The following is a 15,553-nucleotide window of genomic DNA, read 5'->3' as shown; positions in this document are numbered from 1 at the left end:
GTGTGTCCAGGTCCCTCTGGATGGCATTCCTTCCCTCCAGTGTATCAACCGAACCACACAGCTTGGTGTCATCGGCAAAGACGTTGAACGACTTTGGGTCCAACACCAATTCCTGAGGGACACCACTTCCCTTCCCTTCCCTCCCCTCCTGCTCCCAGGGCACACAGGGCTCCTGAAGCCCCTCAATCCCACCGCTGGTGGCTGTACCCCGAGGCAGCGCCAGCTCCAGGACCCACAGCACAGGGACTCCTCCTGCAGCACCCCCAGCAGAGCCCCCCTGGGGCTGCAGTGGGACAGAGCCGGGTGCTGACAGGCCAGGCCAGGCTGTTCAGCAGCTGCAGCGCCCGTGACACCGGGGGTGGCTGCACCCAGGGACCGTCCCCTACCGCCAGCTCCCTACGGGCTGCTCCTGTGCTGGGGCTGGAGCAGAGCTGGGAAGCAGGGCCAGGAAGCAGCAGCGGGGCCGGGAAGCAGCAGCGGGGCCCTGTTGACACATCAGCAGCAGGACATTGGGGATGAGACTCTTTATTAGCACGAGGAAAACACTCCTGAGAATCCAAGGCCTGGGGCTGGAGCCAGAGCCCAGCGCGGAGCCACCAGCACCAAGTCTGGTTGGGAATCCCCCACTGGAGGCACCGGCGCTGCCGTCCCCTTCCCGCTGCCACTGGACACTCCTGGCAGCTGCTGAGAGATTCCTGATCCCGATGGAGGCTCCTGATAATGATGGAGGCTCCCAATCCTGATGGAGGCTGCAGACCCGCATGGCCAGGTCCGGAGCAGCATGAGCTCCGGCTCAGTGTGGGCAGGCTCAGCCCAGTGCCAGGCCTGGATCCATCCCGGTGCTGGATCCATCCTGGGGCCACCCACCTGCTATGTGCCCGTTCTGGGAGCCGCTGGGGGGTCGGGGGGGGCTGCAGGAAGTGCCGGGTCTTGGGATGCTGAATCGGCCGCGCGGCGCTGCAGGATGCCCGGCATCAGCGCCACGTAGGAGCGCATGAGGCGGTGGTTGGAGTGCACCAGCTTGGAGGCACAGCTGTCGAGGCAGGATTCCTGCAGGATGGCGACCCGAGATCAGCAAGTTGAGGAACAAGAGGGGAACCAGAACCAGGGGATCCGGGAATCAAGAACCAAGGGATCAGGGATGGAGGAACAGGGGACCAGGGCATCCAGGACCGGGGTATCCAGCATCAAGGACCAAGGGCTCAGGACCAGGGGACCATGGGAACGAGGATCAGGGAATGAAGGATCGGGGACCTGGGACCAGAGGATGAAGACAGAGTGAATGAAGGAGCAGGGGAACACGGATCAGGAGCAGGGCCTCGAGGACCGGGGTAAAGGAATGAGGGGACGGGGAACGAGGGGATCCGGGACGCAGGACCGGGAACAGGGCCCGGGCACCGCGCCCGGGGATCCCGGGTCCCGCCGCACCTCGCGCCCGGTGAGCAGCCGGTAGTTGAGGTTACAGACACAGCGCCGGAAGCAGAGCTCAGTCATGCGGTTGTACACCAGCAGGAAGTCCCGCAGCTGCAACAACCGGCCCCGGCACGGAGACATCACCCACCGCGGCACCGGGACATCACCACCCCTCCGGTACCGGCACCGGGACATCACCACCCCTCCGGTACCGGCACCGGGACATCACCACCCCTCCGGTACCGGCACCGGGACATCACCACCCCCCCGGTAAGGCACCGGGACATCACCACCCCTCCGGTACCGGCACCGGGACATCACCACTCCCCCCGGTAAGGCACCGGGACATCACCACCCCCCCGGTAAGGCACCGGGACATCACCACCCCCCCGGTAAGGCACCGGGACATCACCACCCCTCCGGTACCGGCACCGGGACATCACAACTCCCCCCGGTAAGGCACCGGGACATCACCACCCCCCCCCGGTAAGGCACCGGGACATCACCAACCCCCGGTAAGGCACCGGGACATCACCACTCCCCCCGGTACCGGCAACGGGACATCACCAACCCCCCCCCGGTAAGGCACCGGGACATCACCAACCCCCGGTAAGGCACCGGGACATCACCACCCCCCCCGGTAAGGCACCGGGACATCACCACCCCCCCCCGGTACCGGCAACGGGACATCACCACCCCCCCCCCGGTAAGGCACCGGGACATCACCACCCCCCCGGTAAGGCACCGGGACATCACCACCCCCCCGGTAAGGCACCGGGACATCACCACCCCTCCGGTACCGGCACCGGGACATCACCACCCCCCCCGGTAAGGCACCGGGACATCACCACCCCCCCCAGTACCGGCAACGGGACATCACCACCCCCCCCCGGTACCGGCAATGGGACATCACCACCCCTCCGGTAAGGCACCGGGACATCACCACCCCCCCGGTAAGGCACCGGGACATCACCACCCCCCCCCCGGTAAGGCACCGGGACATCACCACCCCTCCGGTAAGGCACCGGGACATCACCACCCCCCCGGTAAAGCACCGGGACATCACCCCTGCGGCCCCGCACCACCCCCAGCACCCCGCTGCCCCCCTCACGCTGCGCAGCTGCTGCCGCTGCTCCTCCGCCACCGCCTCCATGGCCCGCTCCCAGCCCCGCTTCCGTCCGGCGTCACCTCCGGCCCGGCTCCCGGCGGCCTCCGCCGCCCGTGACGCAACGTCCGGCGTGTCCCGGCGAGCGGAGCGGCGGCGGCCGCGGCCGAGAAGGTGGGGGGGAACCGGGCACGGGGGCAGGAGGGGCACGGGCGGGGCACGGGCACCGGTACCGCAGCCCGGCGCCGCAGCGGTGCCTGCGGGGGGGAAGCACCGGGCCCCGCTTCCATCCGGGGCAGGAACGGGCCGGTGGGGATCCGGCCGCGGAGCGCGGCCTGAGCAGGGCGGTGCGGCGGGGCCGGCAGCGGGGGGCACCTGCAGCGCAGAGCGATGGGGCCGGCAGCGGGGGGGCACCGGCGGCTGCCTCGGAGCGATGGGGCCGCCCCGCGGTGTCCCTCGGCCGTGCCCCCGGCCCAGCGGGTACCGGAGCGGGCGGGGCGGCCCTGCGGGAGCTCTGGAATGCGGCCGGACCGGTCCGGGCACTGCGCGGCCCCGCTGCCCCCCCGGAGCCCGGCTGCGGACGTGGCTCTGGGCTTAGATCCGCCGGGCCCGGCGCCAGCCCTGACCCGGGACAGCTCCATCGCCGGCGGCAGCGCGGGGCGGGGGGAGCCCGGACTTGGAGCGCTCCGGGAGGGGCGGCTCCGGAGGCTGCAGCCGGGACCCCGGGTCCTGGAGGTGCTGGAGCGAGGCCAGAGGAGGGCACGGAGCTGCTGCGAGGGCTGGAGCAGCTCTGCTCTGGAGCCAGGCTGAGAGAGCTGGGCTGGGGCAGCCTGGAGAAGAGAAGGCTCCTGAAGGGGAGACCTGAGAGCAGCTCCAGTGCCTGAAGGGGCTGCAGGAAAGCTGGAGAGGGGCTTGGGACAAGGGATGTAGGGCCAGGCCAAGGGGAATGGCTTGAACCTGCCCGAGGGGAGACTGAGCTGAGCTCTTAGGCAGAAGCTCTTCCCTGGGAGGGTGCTGAGGCGCTGGCACAGGGTGTCCAGAGAAGCTGTGGCTGCCCCATCCCTGGCAGTGCTCAAGGCCAGGTTGGACACAGGGGCTTGGAGCAAGCTGCTCCAATGTGAGATGTCCCTGGCAGGGGTTGGAGCTGGAGGAGCTTTAAGGTCCCTTCAACTCAAACCAGGCTGTGGCTCTATCCCAAGGGACTGCAGTGCTGGGCATTGGCTGCAGAAGCCCCTGTGGGGGCTCCTTGGTGCACCAGGAGCTGCCCTGGTGGGTCCTGCCCTGCACCATGGGGAGGTTGCCTCCATCTGGACCTGCTCCTAATCTCCATCTTTGTGTCCCTGCAGGCCCTAAGAATGTCAGACGGGATCATGAGCAAAGCGGCCACCATGGAAATCCCCATCAGCAGCAACGGGGACACGGGCAGCCTGCCCGAGGACGACGGCCTGGAGCAGGTTCAGGGCTGAGATGTGCTGGGCTTGCTGGGATTGCTGGATCCCCGGTGTGTTCTGTGCTCTCCCTCACCTCCTGCCTTTGCTCCAGGACCTGCAGCAGGTGATGGTGTCAGGGCCCAACCTCAATGAGACCAGCATCGTGTCAGGCGGCTACGGGGGCACAGCCGAGGGCATCATCCCCACCAGCACCATGAAAGGTACCGAGGGGCCGGGGCTGCTGCCAGGGAGGGTGGGAAGGAGAGGTCCCATCACAGGAAGATGGGCTCGGCAGCGTGTCCCACCACGTGGTTCTGCCTCTGTACAACCTCTCCATGCCGGGATGGCGGCTCCTGCTCCTTACTCCCTGCCGGGTCTTTGTTCTGCTGCCGGCCAGGAGCACCCTGGGCTGCAGCTGGTGGTGCTGTGGCTGGGTCCTCATATCCTTCCTTCTGTGTTGTGGAAGGGTCGGGTGTATCCTCTCCATCCCTGGGTGGATGAGGGGCTCTGGAGCTGCACTGGTGACTGTGATGGGACCAGAAAACTGTGATTGGCTTCTCCATGGCTCCGAGGCTCATTCTCTCCACTCTCCGCTTATTCCCTCTTCTCTTTGCTCAGGATTGGTTGTGGGTGCTCCGCAGCGAGGCTGCAGGTGTCCTGCCTGCAAGACACAGAGGCAGGAAGTTCAGGTTAAATGTAAGGAGGAAGCTCTTCCCTGTGAGGGTGCTGAGGCGCTGGCACAGGGTGCCCAGAGAAGCTGTGGCTGCCCCATCCCTGGCAGTGCTCAAGGCCAGGTTGGACACAGGGGCTTGGAGCAAGCTGCTCCAGTGGAAGGTGTCCCTGCCCGTGGCAGGGGTTGGAACTGGAGGAGCTTTGAGGTCTCTTCCAACCCAAACCAGGCTGGGATGTGATGAGATGTGCAGGCAGATGTGCCACAGCTCTGATGCTTTGCAGACCCTGCACCATAGGTGCAGTGCCAGGTGCTGCTGTGGCTCAGTGAGTCTGTGGTGCTGCCGGGCTGTGCCATGGTCCCTGTGTGCCCTGGTCACCATCCCCATGGTCACTGTCCCTGTGTCACCGTGTGTCGTGGTCACTGTCCCTGTGTCTCCATCACTCCCGGCCCATCTGGTGCTCGGCTCACTGGGTGCAGTGACACTGCCTGGGACTCAGTGCAGCCTGCAGCCATGTCCGAGTTCACGTCACACTCATTGCTTCTGTTGCTCTCCCTGCTGCTGCCCTGTCCCCCACCCTGCCCGCCCCTGTCCCTGCTCTGTGCCCATCCCTGCCCTCTCCCCCTCCCTGCCCATCCCCACACCGTGCTGTGCTCCCGCCTGCTGGCCACTCCGTTCCAGGCTGTCTTGTCCAGCCTCACGCAGCCCGAGGAGCATCCAACGTGTGCCCCAGCGCGGCCGCTGCCCGCAGGATGGCCGACCCCGAACAGGCTGCAGGTACCGCGGCCGGGCGCTGCCGGGCAGTCCTGGGTGATGGTGCTGCTGTGGCTCCGGGTCCTGGTGCCGGGGCTGAGGCTGCTGCTGTGGCGACGAGGTGCGACCTGGGCAGGGAGGAGCCCATGTGAGGCCTTCCCGTTCTGCCCCAGTGAGGATGAGGATGGGCAGGATGATGCTCGGGGGAGCACCGGGACCAGGGGGGCTGGAGCAGAGGCTGTTCCCTGCATGAAACCTCGTGACAGGGCTCAGAGGAGCAGGTCCCGTGCTTGGTCATGCTGGGAGCGGGGCTGGAGCGGGCAGGGGGTGCTGCTGCCCCACGAGGACTCTGCTTCTGGAGACCCAGTGCATGCGGAGTTGTCTCTGTCGCAGGCTCAGGGCTGCACCAGGCGCATCCCAGCCCTGCGGGTGGAGGGGAGGAGATCGTGCGCGGCATCGCTGTGGAGAAGTTTGACATTGTCAAGAAGTGGGGGATCAACACGTACAAGGTGAGGGCTCTGGAAAGACGTGGCCAGGGTAGGCTGGGATGTAGCCAAAGGGATGAGGCTCCACAGGCAAAGTGCTGGTCCTGCACTTTGGACCACAGCCACCCCATACAATGCTCCAGGCGTGCGGAAGAGTGGGTGGAAACTGCTCAGGGAAAGGACCTGGGGGTGCTGATTGATGGAGCTGAACATGAGCAGCTTGTGCCCAGGCAGCCAGGAAGCCCCCAGCATCCTGGCCTGGATCAGCACCAGTGCGGCAGCAGGGCCAGAGAAAGGCACTGGAGCTGGTGCAGGGCCTGGAGCCCAAGTGTGATGGGGAAGGGCTGAGGGACCTGGGGGGTTCAGTGTGGAGAAGGCTCAGGGGGGACCTGATCGCTCCCTACAAGTGCCTGAGAGGAGGATGGAGCCAGGAGGGGCTGGGCTCTGCTCCCAAGGAACAAGGGAGGGGACAAGAGGAAACGGCCTCAAGGTGCCCCAGGGCAGGTTTAGATGGAGCTGAGGAACAATTCCTGCCCCAAAGGGTGCTCAGGCATTGGAACAGGCTGCCCAGGGCAGGGCTGCAGGCACCGGCCCTGCAAGGTTTCACACCCCATGGAGACGAGGCCCCAGTGCCATGGGGCAGTGGTGGCCTTGGCAGTGCTGGGGAGCGGTTGCACTGGATGATGTTGAAGCTCTTTCCCAGCCTGGTTGATTCCATACCTCCAGGGGTGCAGGAGGTTGCACTGGGGCAGGACTTCGCCCCCGTCCAACCTTGCTCCTCCTGCAGTGCACGAAGCAGCTCATCTCGGAGCGGTTCGGCCGCGGCTCCCGCACGGTGGACCTGGAGCTGGAGACGCAGATCGAGCTGCTGCGGGAGACCAAGCGCAAGTACGAGAGCGTTCTGCAGCTGGCGCGGGCCCTCACTTCCCACTTCTACAGCCTGGTGCAGACGCAGCACGCGCTGGGGGACGCCTTCGCCGACCTCAGCCAGAAGTCACCAGAGCTCCAGGTACCTGACCAGACCTCAGCCACGTTCCCTGCTCTGCATCCCCTGCGCTGCCTCCATTCCCCTGCGCTGCATCCCTTGAGCCGCATCCCCCTGCACCACATCTGCTGTGCTCTCCACTGCGCTGAGTCCCCGTGAGCTGCGGGTCCCCATGAGCTGCAGGTCCCATGGAGCACCCTGGGTGCATGAGGACGTGGAGGACAGTGGTGTTATCCATGAGCTGTGCTCGGTTATCCATGAGCTGATTCTGGGCTCTCAGATCCTGGTTCGTGCCATCCCGGCCCCATGTATCCTGTCCTGCAGGAGGAGTTTGGGTATAATGCGGAGACACAGAAGCTGCTCTGCAAGAACGGGGAGACGCTGCTGGGTGCCGTCAACTTCTTCGTCTCCAGCATCAACACACTGGTCAACAAGACCATGGAGGACACGCTCATGACAGTCAAGCAGTATGAGACAGCCAGGTAGGACGTAGCCACAGTGCTGTGAGGTGCCGTGGGGCAGCTGAGGGTCACAGCATGCCTCTGAGCCTCCCTCCGTGCAGGCTGGAGTACGACGCGTACCGCACGGACCTGGAGGAGCTGAGCATGGGCCCGCGGGATGCCGGCACCTTGAGCCGCCTGGACGCAGCCCAGAGCCACTTCCAGAGCCACAAGGACAAGTACGAGAAGCTGCGGGCGGACGTGGCCATCAAGCTCAAGTTCCTGGAGGAGAACAAGGTGGGGGCCTCACCACGGCTTCGGGGGGGCCTTTGGGGGTCTGTTTTTTCTGGGCCACTTTTGGTGGAATTTTTTTTGGAGGCTGTGTTTTGGGGCCGCATTTGGGAGTCACCTTTTGGGGCTGCCTTTGAAGGGGTCTTTGGTTGGGGCTGCCGTTTGCTGCTGCCTTTTGGGAGATGGCTCTTGGGGGGCTGCCTGCTGGGGGATGGCTTTTTGAGGGTCTCCTTTTGGTAGCTGCCTTTTGGGGACAGTTTTGGGGGTCTTCTTTTAGGTTCTGTGCTTTGGAGCTGCCATTCGGGGGCTCCTTTTAGGGTCAGCTTTTTGGGGCTCCTTCTGGAATTGCCATTTGGGGGCCTTTTTGGGGCACTTCTGTTTGGGTGCAGCCACTGGGGTTCCGCCCTTTTGAGGCTTCCTCTTTTTGAGTGGCTGTTTTGGGGGGCTGCTTTGGGGGGGTCACCCTTTGGGAGCTGCGCTCTCGGGTGCCACTGGCGGGTGCCTGCAGTGACCGTGGTCCCCCCCGGCGGTGCCGCAGGTGAAGGTGATGCACAAGCAGCTCCTGCTCTTCCACAACGCCATCTCCGCCTACTTCGCGGGCAACCAGCAGCAGCTGGAGCAGACGCTCAGGCAGTTCAACATCAAGCTCAAGCCACCGGGCGCCGAGAAGCCATCGTGGCTGGAGGAGCAGTGAGCATGGACACAGATCGGGATGGGGCCCCAGGAGCCGCTGTGCCCCCGGCCCAGGGACCCCCCCAGCCCAGGGACCCCCGCCACAGCCGGGACACCCCAAACCCCCACGGTCCCCCCTGCCCGGTGCAGGCGTGTCAGGGTCCAGGGAGTAGTGGTGCTGGGGGGGCTCCAGGATCACCCCTAGTTCCCCTGGGTGAGCCCTGTGGGACCCCAGGCCAGGCCCCTGCCCCCCCCCCCCCCAGCCTGTGGGGTGCCCCTGACCTCCCCCCAGGCACTGGTGGCTGCTCTGGGGGCACCCAGGCTCTGAAGGACCCACAGAAACATGCGTGTCCCCTTGTCACAGGACACACGCACACACCCCTCAGCAGAACACACTGACACGCATGTCCCCTCCCACAGGACATGCAGAAACACGTATGTCCCCTCCCCACAGAACACACACACACGCATGTCCCTTCTGCAGGACACTGACGTGTGTGTGTCCCCCTTCCCATAGGACGCACAGGAACGCGCGTCCCTTCAGCAGGACACATAGAAACAAGCATGTCCCCTCTGCACGACACACAGACACGTCTCCTCTCACCACAGGACACACAGAAACACGTATGTCCCCTCCCTGCAGGACACACACACATGTGACACGCATGTTTCCCCCCACAGGACCACACACACATACAACACACACGTGTCCCCTCCCCGCAGGACACACACATGAGACACATGTCCCCCCCGCAGGACAGACACGCACATGACACACACATGACACACATGTCCCCCCCGCAGGACAGACACGCACATGACACACACATGACACACATGTCCCCCCCGCAGGACAGACACACACATGACACACACATGTTCCCCCTGCAGGACACACACACACACACATGTCCCCCCCCCCTGCAGGACACACACACACACACACACACACACACACACACATGTCCCCCCCGCAGGACACACACACACACACACATGTACCCCCCGCAGGACACACACACACACACGTCCCCCTTCCTGCAGGACACACACATGTCCCCCCCGCAGGACATACACACATATGATACACACGTCCCCCCTGCAGGACATACACCCACACACACGTGTCCCCCCCCGCAGGACACAGGTGACTCGTGTCCCCTTGGCCCCGTGCTGGTGTCCCGGGGCGGCAGCGCCGGGGCCAGGCCGGGCACGTCGGGCCGGGCTCTCCCGGCTGCACTTGGGCACTTTCTCCCGTGAGCCCCGCTCGGGATTCCCGCTGATCCGCTCCGCCCCGGGCCCAGCCTGTGACATCCAGAATAAACGGTACCGAGCAGCGAGTGGGGCTGGACGGGAGCTGGGGGCTCCAGTGACGGCGTTCCAGGGACACGGGGTCCCAGGGTCGGGGATCCTGCACTGCCCCCGCCCGACCGCAGGGGCTGGAGCGCGGCACAAGGGCCCGTTGTTGGTCCTGGCTCCGGGCAGCCGGTGACCGGGGCTGCTCCGTCCTGACCTGGCCATGCCCGGCCCTGGACAACGGGGGCACCACTGAAGCTCTGTGAAGCGTTTCGCACCGTCCCCGCAGGTGACACGAGTTGGGTGGGAGCATTGAGCTGCTGGAGGGGAGGAGGCACCGCAGAGGGTCTGGATCCATGGGATGAGACCAATGGGATGAGGTTCAACAGGCAAAGTGCCTGGTCTTGCATCTGGGACACAACCACCCTGTACAATGCTCCAGGCATGGGGAAGAGTGGCTGGAAACTGCTCATGGAAAAGGGCCTGGGGATACTGATGGATGGAGCTGAACATGAGCAGCTTGTGCCCAGGCAGCCAGGAAGCCCCCAGCATCCTGGCCTGGATCAGGGCCAGGGCAGGGATTGTGCCCCTGCACTGGGCACTGGTGAGGCCCCACCTTGAATCCTGAGTTCAGCTCTGGGCCCTTCACTGCAAGAGGGACATTGAGGTGCTGGAGCGGGGCCAGAGAAGGGCAGCAGAGCTGGTGCAGGGCCTGGAGCCCAAGTGTGGGGAAGGGCTGAGGGACCTGGGGGTTCAGATGGAGAAGGTTCAGGGGGGACCTGATGGCTGCCTACAAGTGCCTGACAGGAGGATGGAGCCAGGAGGGGCTGGGCTCTGCTCCCAAGGAACAAGGGAGGGGACAAGAGGAACCGGCCTCAAGGTGCACCAGGGCAGGTTTAGATGGAGCTGAGGAACAATTCCTGCCCCAGAGGGTGCTCAGGCATTGGAACAGGCTGCCCAGGGCAGGGCTGCAGGCACCGGCCCTGCAAGGGTTCACACCCCGTGTAGAATCAGAACGGTTTGGTTTGGAAAGGATTTTGAGGTCATCCAGCTCCAACCCCCAGGAAGAAAACGCAACCGCTTGTGCCGAGGGCGAGTTCTCAGCGGAGCGCAGCGAGGGAGCTGCCCCGCTCCTTGCGAAACCCCGGCCCAGAGGCAGGGCGCCTGCGGAGGATCGAGCGCCGGGCGCACCGCGGTCGTGCGGGGCGCGGCAGGGGAGAGGCGGCTCCGCACCCGCCCGCCCCTCCGGTCCCGAGCTCCGCGCCGGGACCACCGCGCCCCAGGCGGGCGGGCGGCTCTCTTGAGCCCAGCGAGGCGGCGGCGGCGCCGCGGTACCGCTGCGTGCGGGCCGGATTCTGGCTCGGAGGCGTTCAGCCGTCAGCCCGCAGGCTGCAGCCTCGGGCCAGGCGCGGCACCAGGGCTCTGACCCTGCGGCGCCTCTCGCACTGAGCCCGACTGCTATTGCAGCAACACATCAGTAGGGTAAAACTAACCTGTCTCACGACGGTCTAAACCCAGCTCACGTTCCCTGTTAGTGGGTGAACAACCCAACGCTTGGTGGATTCTGCTTCACAATGATAGGAAGAGCTGACATCGAAGGATCAAAAAGCGACGTCGCAATGAACGCTTGGCCGCCACAAGCCAGTTTTCCCTGTGGTAACTTCTGACACCTCCCGCTTCAAACCCCAAAAGCCAGCAGGATCGTGAGGCCCCGCGTTCACGGTCTGTGATCGTGCTGAAAATCAAGACCGAGCTTTCGCCCCTCCGTAGTTGGTTTCCATCCTTCCCGAGCTAGCCTTTAAACCCCTGTGCTACGCTCTGGCAGCTGCACCGCCCCACTCAAACTCACCTGCTGCTGTCCCCGGAGCGAGATCCACCCTCGGGGCTCGCTCCCCCGCCTCACGGGATAAGAGTAGCCGAGGTCCTCGGTGCCATGGGTCAGGGGTGGCCTCGGCAGTGCTGGGGAGCGGTTGCACTGGATGATGTTGAAGCTGTTTCCCAGCGCAGCTGATCCGATGGTTCAGTTCCCGCACCCGTCAGGCTCCGGGGCTGGGTTAGGCTCCGGGTGGGTGTCAGGATTAAACCCATCCCAGGGCGCAGGGGGTGCCCTGCCTCGGGGGGGGGTTGGTTCATTCCCACCGGCATTTGCCGCTCCAGTACCTGCTCCTGCAGCGCCGCTGGGACCGGCCTAGCCCGGCCGGGAGTGAGCGGCGGACACCGGGGTTCGGGGTGTCCTTTGTGGGGGGAGAACCTACAGCGGGGCCGGGACCAACCCCGAGCGGGCGAACGGGACGGGCTCAGCGCCCTCCGCCGTTACCCGCTGCCCGGGGCGGGGCCGGGGGAGGAGCTCCGCAGCCACAGGTGCCGCTGTCCCGTCCCGGCCATGGGCTCCCCGGTCCCGGCCATGGGCTCTCCGGTGCCGCCGCCCCCGCCGGTGCCGCCGCCGGTGCCGCCGCCCCCCCCAGCGCTGTCGCCGGGTGCGCGGCTGCGGGCGCTGCACTGGGAGCCGGTCCCCGCCTGGCGGGTGCGGGGCCGCCGCTCGGTCTGGGCCCCGCCGCCCGCGCTGCTCCCGCCGCTGGACTTGCCCCGGCTCCGGGCGCTGTTCCGGGAGCCCCGCGGGGTCGCCCCGGGGCAGCGCCCGGCGCCCGCGGTGAGACCCAAACCCTGCGCCCAGCGGGACCCCTCCCGCAGCCCCCCCTGACCCCCCCCCCCCCTTCCGCACCCCCCAGGCCGCGCTGCTGGAGCACAAGCGGAGCCTCGCCCTCGGCGTCTTCCTCAAGCAGCTCAAGCGGTGAGCGGGGACCCGGGACCCCCCCGCGCCCCCGGGTCCGGTCCGGGGGTCACCGGTGCCCAACGTGCCCCCAGCCCCGTCGAGCAGGTAGTGAGGGACATCGAGGAGGGCGTCGGGGCTCCCTATGGGGCAGAGAAGCTTCTGGAGCTGTCCCGGCTGCTGCCCAGCGCCGCGGAGGTGGGAGCCGGGGTACGCAGGGGTGCGCGGGGCGGGGGTTCCCGGTGCACCCCCCCCCCCGAGCCTCTTCCCCGCCCGCAGGTCGCCCGGCTGGGAGCGCACCTCGGTAGTCCCCGGCAGCTCCCCGAGCCCGAGCGCTTCATGGTGCTGCTGACCCGGGTGCCCAGGTCGGGGGGACACATGGACGGGGGGTGTCCCACACGGGTGGGGGCCACTGCTTTCGGAGGGGGCTGGTGCCACACATTGGGGTGGGGTCACACACTGGGGAGAGGGCCCTACACACCCGGGGGTTGCCATAAACTGGGGGGATGAGGGATGGGGGATGTCACTTTGGGGAGGATACACACTGGGGAGAGGGGGTCCCATTCATCAGGGGAGTCCCACACACTGGGGGGGGCTCCCATGAATTGGGGTGGTTTCCAATGCATTGGAGGGGTCCCACACATTAGCGGTTCCCATGAGCTGGGGGGGGTCCCACGCTCTGCGTGTTCGTTCCCCCATCCCCGCCAGCTACGCCCAGCGCCTGGAGCTGCTGGTGCTGCAGGAGGAGTTCTCCCCGCGGCTCCGCGCCCTCCGCGGCTCCATCCAGACCCTGGCGGCCGCCGGTGCCGGTGAGCGGCCCCGTGGGGTTTCGGGGCATGGGCTGCGCCCCCTCCCAGCTGCTCACTCCCCCCGGCTGCTGCCCCATAGAGCTGATGGAGTGTGAGGAGCTGCACCGCATCCTGCACCTCATCCTGAGCGCCGGCAACCACCTGAACGCGGTGAGCGCGGGCGCGGGCGCTGCCCCGGTGCTGCCGTGAGGGGCTGCGCTCACCTGTCTGCACCCAGGGGGGCTACGCCGGCAGCGCCGCCGGCTTCCGCCTCGCCTCGCTGCTCAAGCTCCCCGACACCAAGGGCAACGAGCCCGGCATGGACCTGCTGCACTTCGTGGCCATGGTGAGCACGCGGCAGCTGCGAGGAGCCCCCCATGGGCCCCTAGTGGGAGCCTGGTGGCTCTTGCCCATGTCCTGCTCAAGGTCGCTCCTGTGGGACGCGCTGCCCGGTGCAGGGGAGGATGTTGTTTATCCAGCAGATGAGGTCCAGCACAGTTCTTCAATCTCTGCCCATGCGGAGATGCTGCTGAGCCTTCTGCAACAGTGCTGGGGTGTCCTTGCCAGTCACCATCACCCCAGCCCCTTGTGCCCCCTTCTCATGGAATCCCAGCCTGGTTTGGGATGCAGGAACCTTAAAGCCCCTCCAGCTCCAACCCCTGCCACAGGCAGGGACCCCTTCCATAGAGCAGCTTGCTCCAAGTCCCTGTGTCCAACCTGGCCTTGAGCACTGCCAGGGATGGGGCAGCCACAGCTTCTCTGGGCACCCTGTGCCAGCGCCTCAGCACCCTCCCAGGGAAGAGCTTCTGCCTAAGAGCTCAGCTCAGTCTCCCCTCTGGCAGGTTAAAGCCATTCCCCTTGGCCTGGCCCCACAGGCCCTTGTCCAAAGCCCCTCTCCAGGTTTCCCGTAGCCCCCTTAGGCACTGGAGCTGCTCTCAGGTCCTTTGGGAGACCATCAGTGCCCCCCAAGCGTGTTCCTCTCTCTCCTCGTGTGCCTCGGTTCAGCTCACTCCGGCAGGGACGCGGCCGCGGGCTGTGGCCCCCGGTGACGCTGTGGCCTCCCCCGCAGGAAGCGGCCCGGATGGACCGGACCCTGCTGGACTTCCCGGACAAGCTGCGCCACGTGGGCCTGGCCTCGCGGTGAGGGGCGGCCCCGCTGCAGCGGCCCCGCGGGGCTGCGGCGCAGGCGGTGACCGGAGCCCTCCTCCCCCCGCAGCATCGACGCGGCCGAGGTGGAGCGGGAGCTGCGGCGGCTCGCGGGGCGGCTCGCGGGGGCGCGCGGGCTGAGCGCGGCGGCGCCGTTCCTGCGCGCGGCCGAGGAGGAGCTGCGCGCGGCCTGGCGCGCCCTGGAGCAGCAGCAGCGCGCGGCCGCCGCCACGCTCGACTTCTTCTGCGAGGAGGCGGCGGCGGGCGCGCTCCCGGCGCTCTGCTCCGTCCTGCACCGCTTCGCGCTCGCTCTGCGCGCGGCCGCGGGCGACAACGGCCGCCGGGAGCAGGCGCAGCGCCGGCGGCTGCAGCTGGAGCGCGGGAAGCGCCACTCCATCGCCGCCTGCTCCGCGCCCCCCGACACCGGCGCCCCGCGCCGCGCCCCGCTCACCCCGCAGCCCCCGCGCCGCGGCTCCGAGCCCGCCCCGCCCCAGCAGGACCCGCCCGTTCCCGCGCCGCTGCCCCCGGCCGGTGCTGCTGTTGGGGCGCTCCCGCTCGGCCCCAGCCCCGAGCCGCCCCCCTCGGCCCCGGCCGCCCCCCGCCAGGGCTGGGCCGTGCTGCGCCTCCTGCGGCGCCTGGCGGCGGGGCCGGGCCGCGGGGCCCCCCCGAGCTGAGCCCGCGCTGTTTCCCTGTCCCGTGTCCGTCCCCGTCCCCGCCCCCCCCCCCCCGAGCGATTTGATAATAAACGATGAGACCAACCCGGGCTCCCGCATGACCAGCGCCTCCCGCCCCTGGCCCCCACGTACCCCCATAGCTATCACATCCCCTCATGTGCCCCCCACAGTCGTGTCTCTTACGGCCACATCTCACCCCTTCCATCGTGTCCCCCAGTACTGACCCATGGCCTTGCCACCCCACCCGGCACTGTGCTGTCACTGCTGTGGTGCTGGTGGTTGCACGGGTGGATGCTGCAGGGTGCTGCGGGGCTGCTCATGGAGGAGTTCGGTGGCCCCCCCAGAGGGGGCAGGGCAGGCTGGGTCCTGCCTCATTGGAGGCAGGGGTGTCCTCAACACCCCTGAGGACAGAGGATGTTGAACAGCTCCAGGGAATCTGCTCCAGCAGTGCCAGGGTGGTTCTTCTGAACTGAATGGGGATGGTTTGTGTTGGAACAGAGTTGCCCCATGGGCAAGAACACCTTCCAACAGCTTCACATCCCTCTTATGCTGAGGGCTTTAAAGTCTCTTTTAACCCAAACCATTCCATGAGATCCCAGTTCCACTCCCAGCCCATTACTGGGCCCAGAAAACA

The 15,553-nt window shown here is 66.8% G+C and overlaps 3 protein-coding genes across 6 annotated transcripts; 2 read left to right on the top strand and 1 right to left on the bottom strand.

Annotated features, from left to right (window-relative positions):
* Positions 1-509: 509 nt before the first annotated feature.
* Positions 510-2,667, bottom strand: TIMM10B (translocase of inner mitochondrial membrane 10B). 2 transcript variants are annotated; one of them, XM_061480108.1, is made up of 4 exons: positions 2,525-2,667; positions 1,429-1,524; positions 868-1,050; positions 510-739 (listed from the first exon to the last, which is right to left on the bottom strand). In XM_061480108.1, exons 1-3 carry the CDS (start codon positions 2,564-2,566, stop codon positions 871-873), a joined length of 318 nt encoding a protein of 105 aa, XP_061336092.1. In that variant the 5' UTR covers positions 2,567-2,667; the 3' UTR covers positions 510-739; positions 868-870. The 2 variants fall into 2 exon arrangements, with proteins under 2 accessions (XP_061336092.1, XP_061336091.1); XM_061480107.1 differs by having other exon boundaries at positions 510-1,050.
* ARFIP2 (ADP ribosylation factor interacting protein 2) lies at positions 2,603-8,916 on the top strand. 3 transcript variants are annotated; one of them, XM_061480088.1, is made up of 9 exons: positions 2,603-2,692; positions 3,865-3,972; positions 4,061-4,169; positions 5,301-5,396; positions 5,766-5,881; positions 6,645-6,866; positions 7,167-7,324; positions 7,405-7,579; positions 8,112-8,916. In XM_061480088.1, exons 2-9 carry the CDS (start codon positions 3,874-3,876, stop codon positions 8,265-8,267), a joined length of 1,131 nt encoding a protein of 376 aa, XP_061336072.1. In that variant the 5' UTR covers positions 2,603-2,692; positions 3,865-3,873; the 3' UTR covers positions 8,268-8,916. The 3 variants fall into 3 exon arrangements, with proteins under 3 accessions (XP_061336072.1, XP_061336073.1, XP_061336074.1); XM_061480089.1 differs by lacking the exon at positions 5,301-5,396; XM_061480090.1 differs by lacking the exons at positions 2,603-2,692; positions 3,865-3,972 and having other exon boundaries at positions 4,082-4,169; positions 5,315-5,396.
* A 3,029-nt stretch (positions 8,917-11,945) lies between these two features.
* Positions 11,946-14,952, top strand: LOC133283366 (FH2 domain-containing protein 1-like). The gene is made up of 9 exons (XM_061480064.1): positions 11,946-12,191; positions 12,271-12,332; positions 12,407-12,509; positions 12,591-12,676; positions 13,020-13,120; positions 13,200-13,270; positions 13,338-13,445; positions 14,169-14,239; positions 14,316-14,952. The coding sequence occupies exons 1-9, from the start codon at positions 11,946-11,948 to the stop codon at positions 14,917-14,919; spliced, it is 1,452 nt and encodes a 483-aa protein (XP_061336048.1). The 3' UTR covers positions 14,920-14,952.
* The last annotated feature ends 601 nt before the right edge of the window (positions 14,953-15,553 follow it).

The sequence above is a fragment of the Pezoporus flaviventris genome, unplaced genomic scaffold, assembly GCF_033815535.1.
Source record: "Pezoporus flaviventris isolate CSIRO_AGI_PZ_B2104156 unplaced genomic scaffold, CSIRO_AGI_Pfla_v1 ptg000168l, whole genome shotgun sequence".
NCBI classification, from domain to species: domain Eukaryota; kingdom Metazoa; phylum Chordata; class Aves; order Psittaciformes; family Psittacidae; genus Pezoporus; species Pezoporus flaviventris.
The sequence above is the reverse complement of the archived record's forward strand: the minus strand, read 5'-3'. Positions and strand labels throughout refer to the sequence as shown.

Bases quoted from the DNA above. Each gene is read 5' to 3' on its own strand.
- TIMM10B (XM_061480107.1), bottom strand. From the start codon at position 2,566: ATGGAGGCGGTGGCGGAGGAGCAGCGGCAGCAGCTGCGCAGC. The intron at 1,525-2,524 runs GTGAGGGGGGCA...CGGTTGTTGCAG, and splicing joins AGCGGCAGCAGCTGCGCAGC to CTGCGGGACTTCCTGCTGGT. The intron at 1,051-1,428 runs GTGCGGCGGGAC...GCCATCCTGCAG, and splicing joins GGCTGCTCACCGGGCGCGAG to GAATCCTGCCTCGACAGCTG.
- ARFIP2 (XM_061480088.1), top strand. From the start codon at position 3,874: ATGTCAGACGGGATCATGAGCAAAGCGGCCACCATGGAAATCCCCATC. The intron at 3,973-4,060 runs GTTCAGGGCTGA...CCTTTGCTCCAG, and splicing joins AGGACGACGGCCTGGAGCAG to GACCTGCAGCAGGTGATGGT. The intron at 5,397-5,765 runs GTACCGCGGCCG...TCTCTGTCGCAG, and splicing joins CGACCCCGAACAGGCTGCAG to GCTCAGGGCTGCACCAGGCG.
- LOC133283366 (XM_061480064.1), top strand. From the start codon at position 11,946: ATGGGCTCTCCGGTGCCGCCGCCCCCGCCGGTGCCGCCGCCGGTGCCG. The intron at 12,677-13,019 runs GTCGGGGGGACA...CATCCCCGCCAG, and splicing joins CTGCTGACCCGGGTGCCCAG to CTACGCCCAGCGCCTGGAGC. The intron at 14,240-14,315 runs GTGAGGGGCGGC...CTCCCCCCGCAG, and splicing joins CACGTGGGCCTGGCCTCGCG to CATCGACGCGGCCGAGGTGG.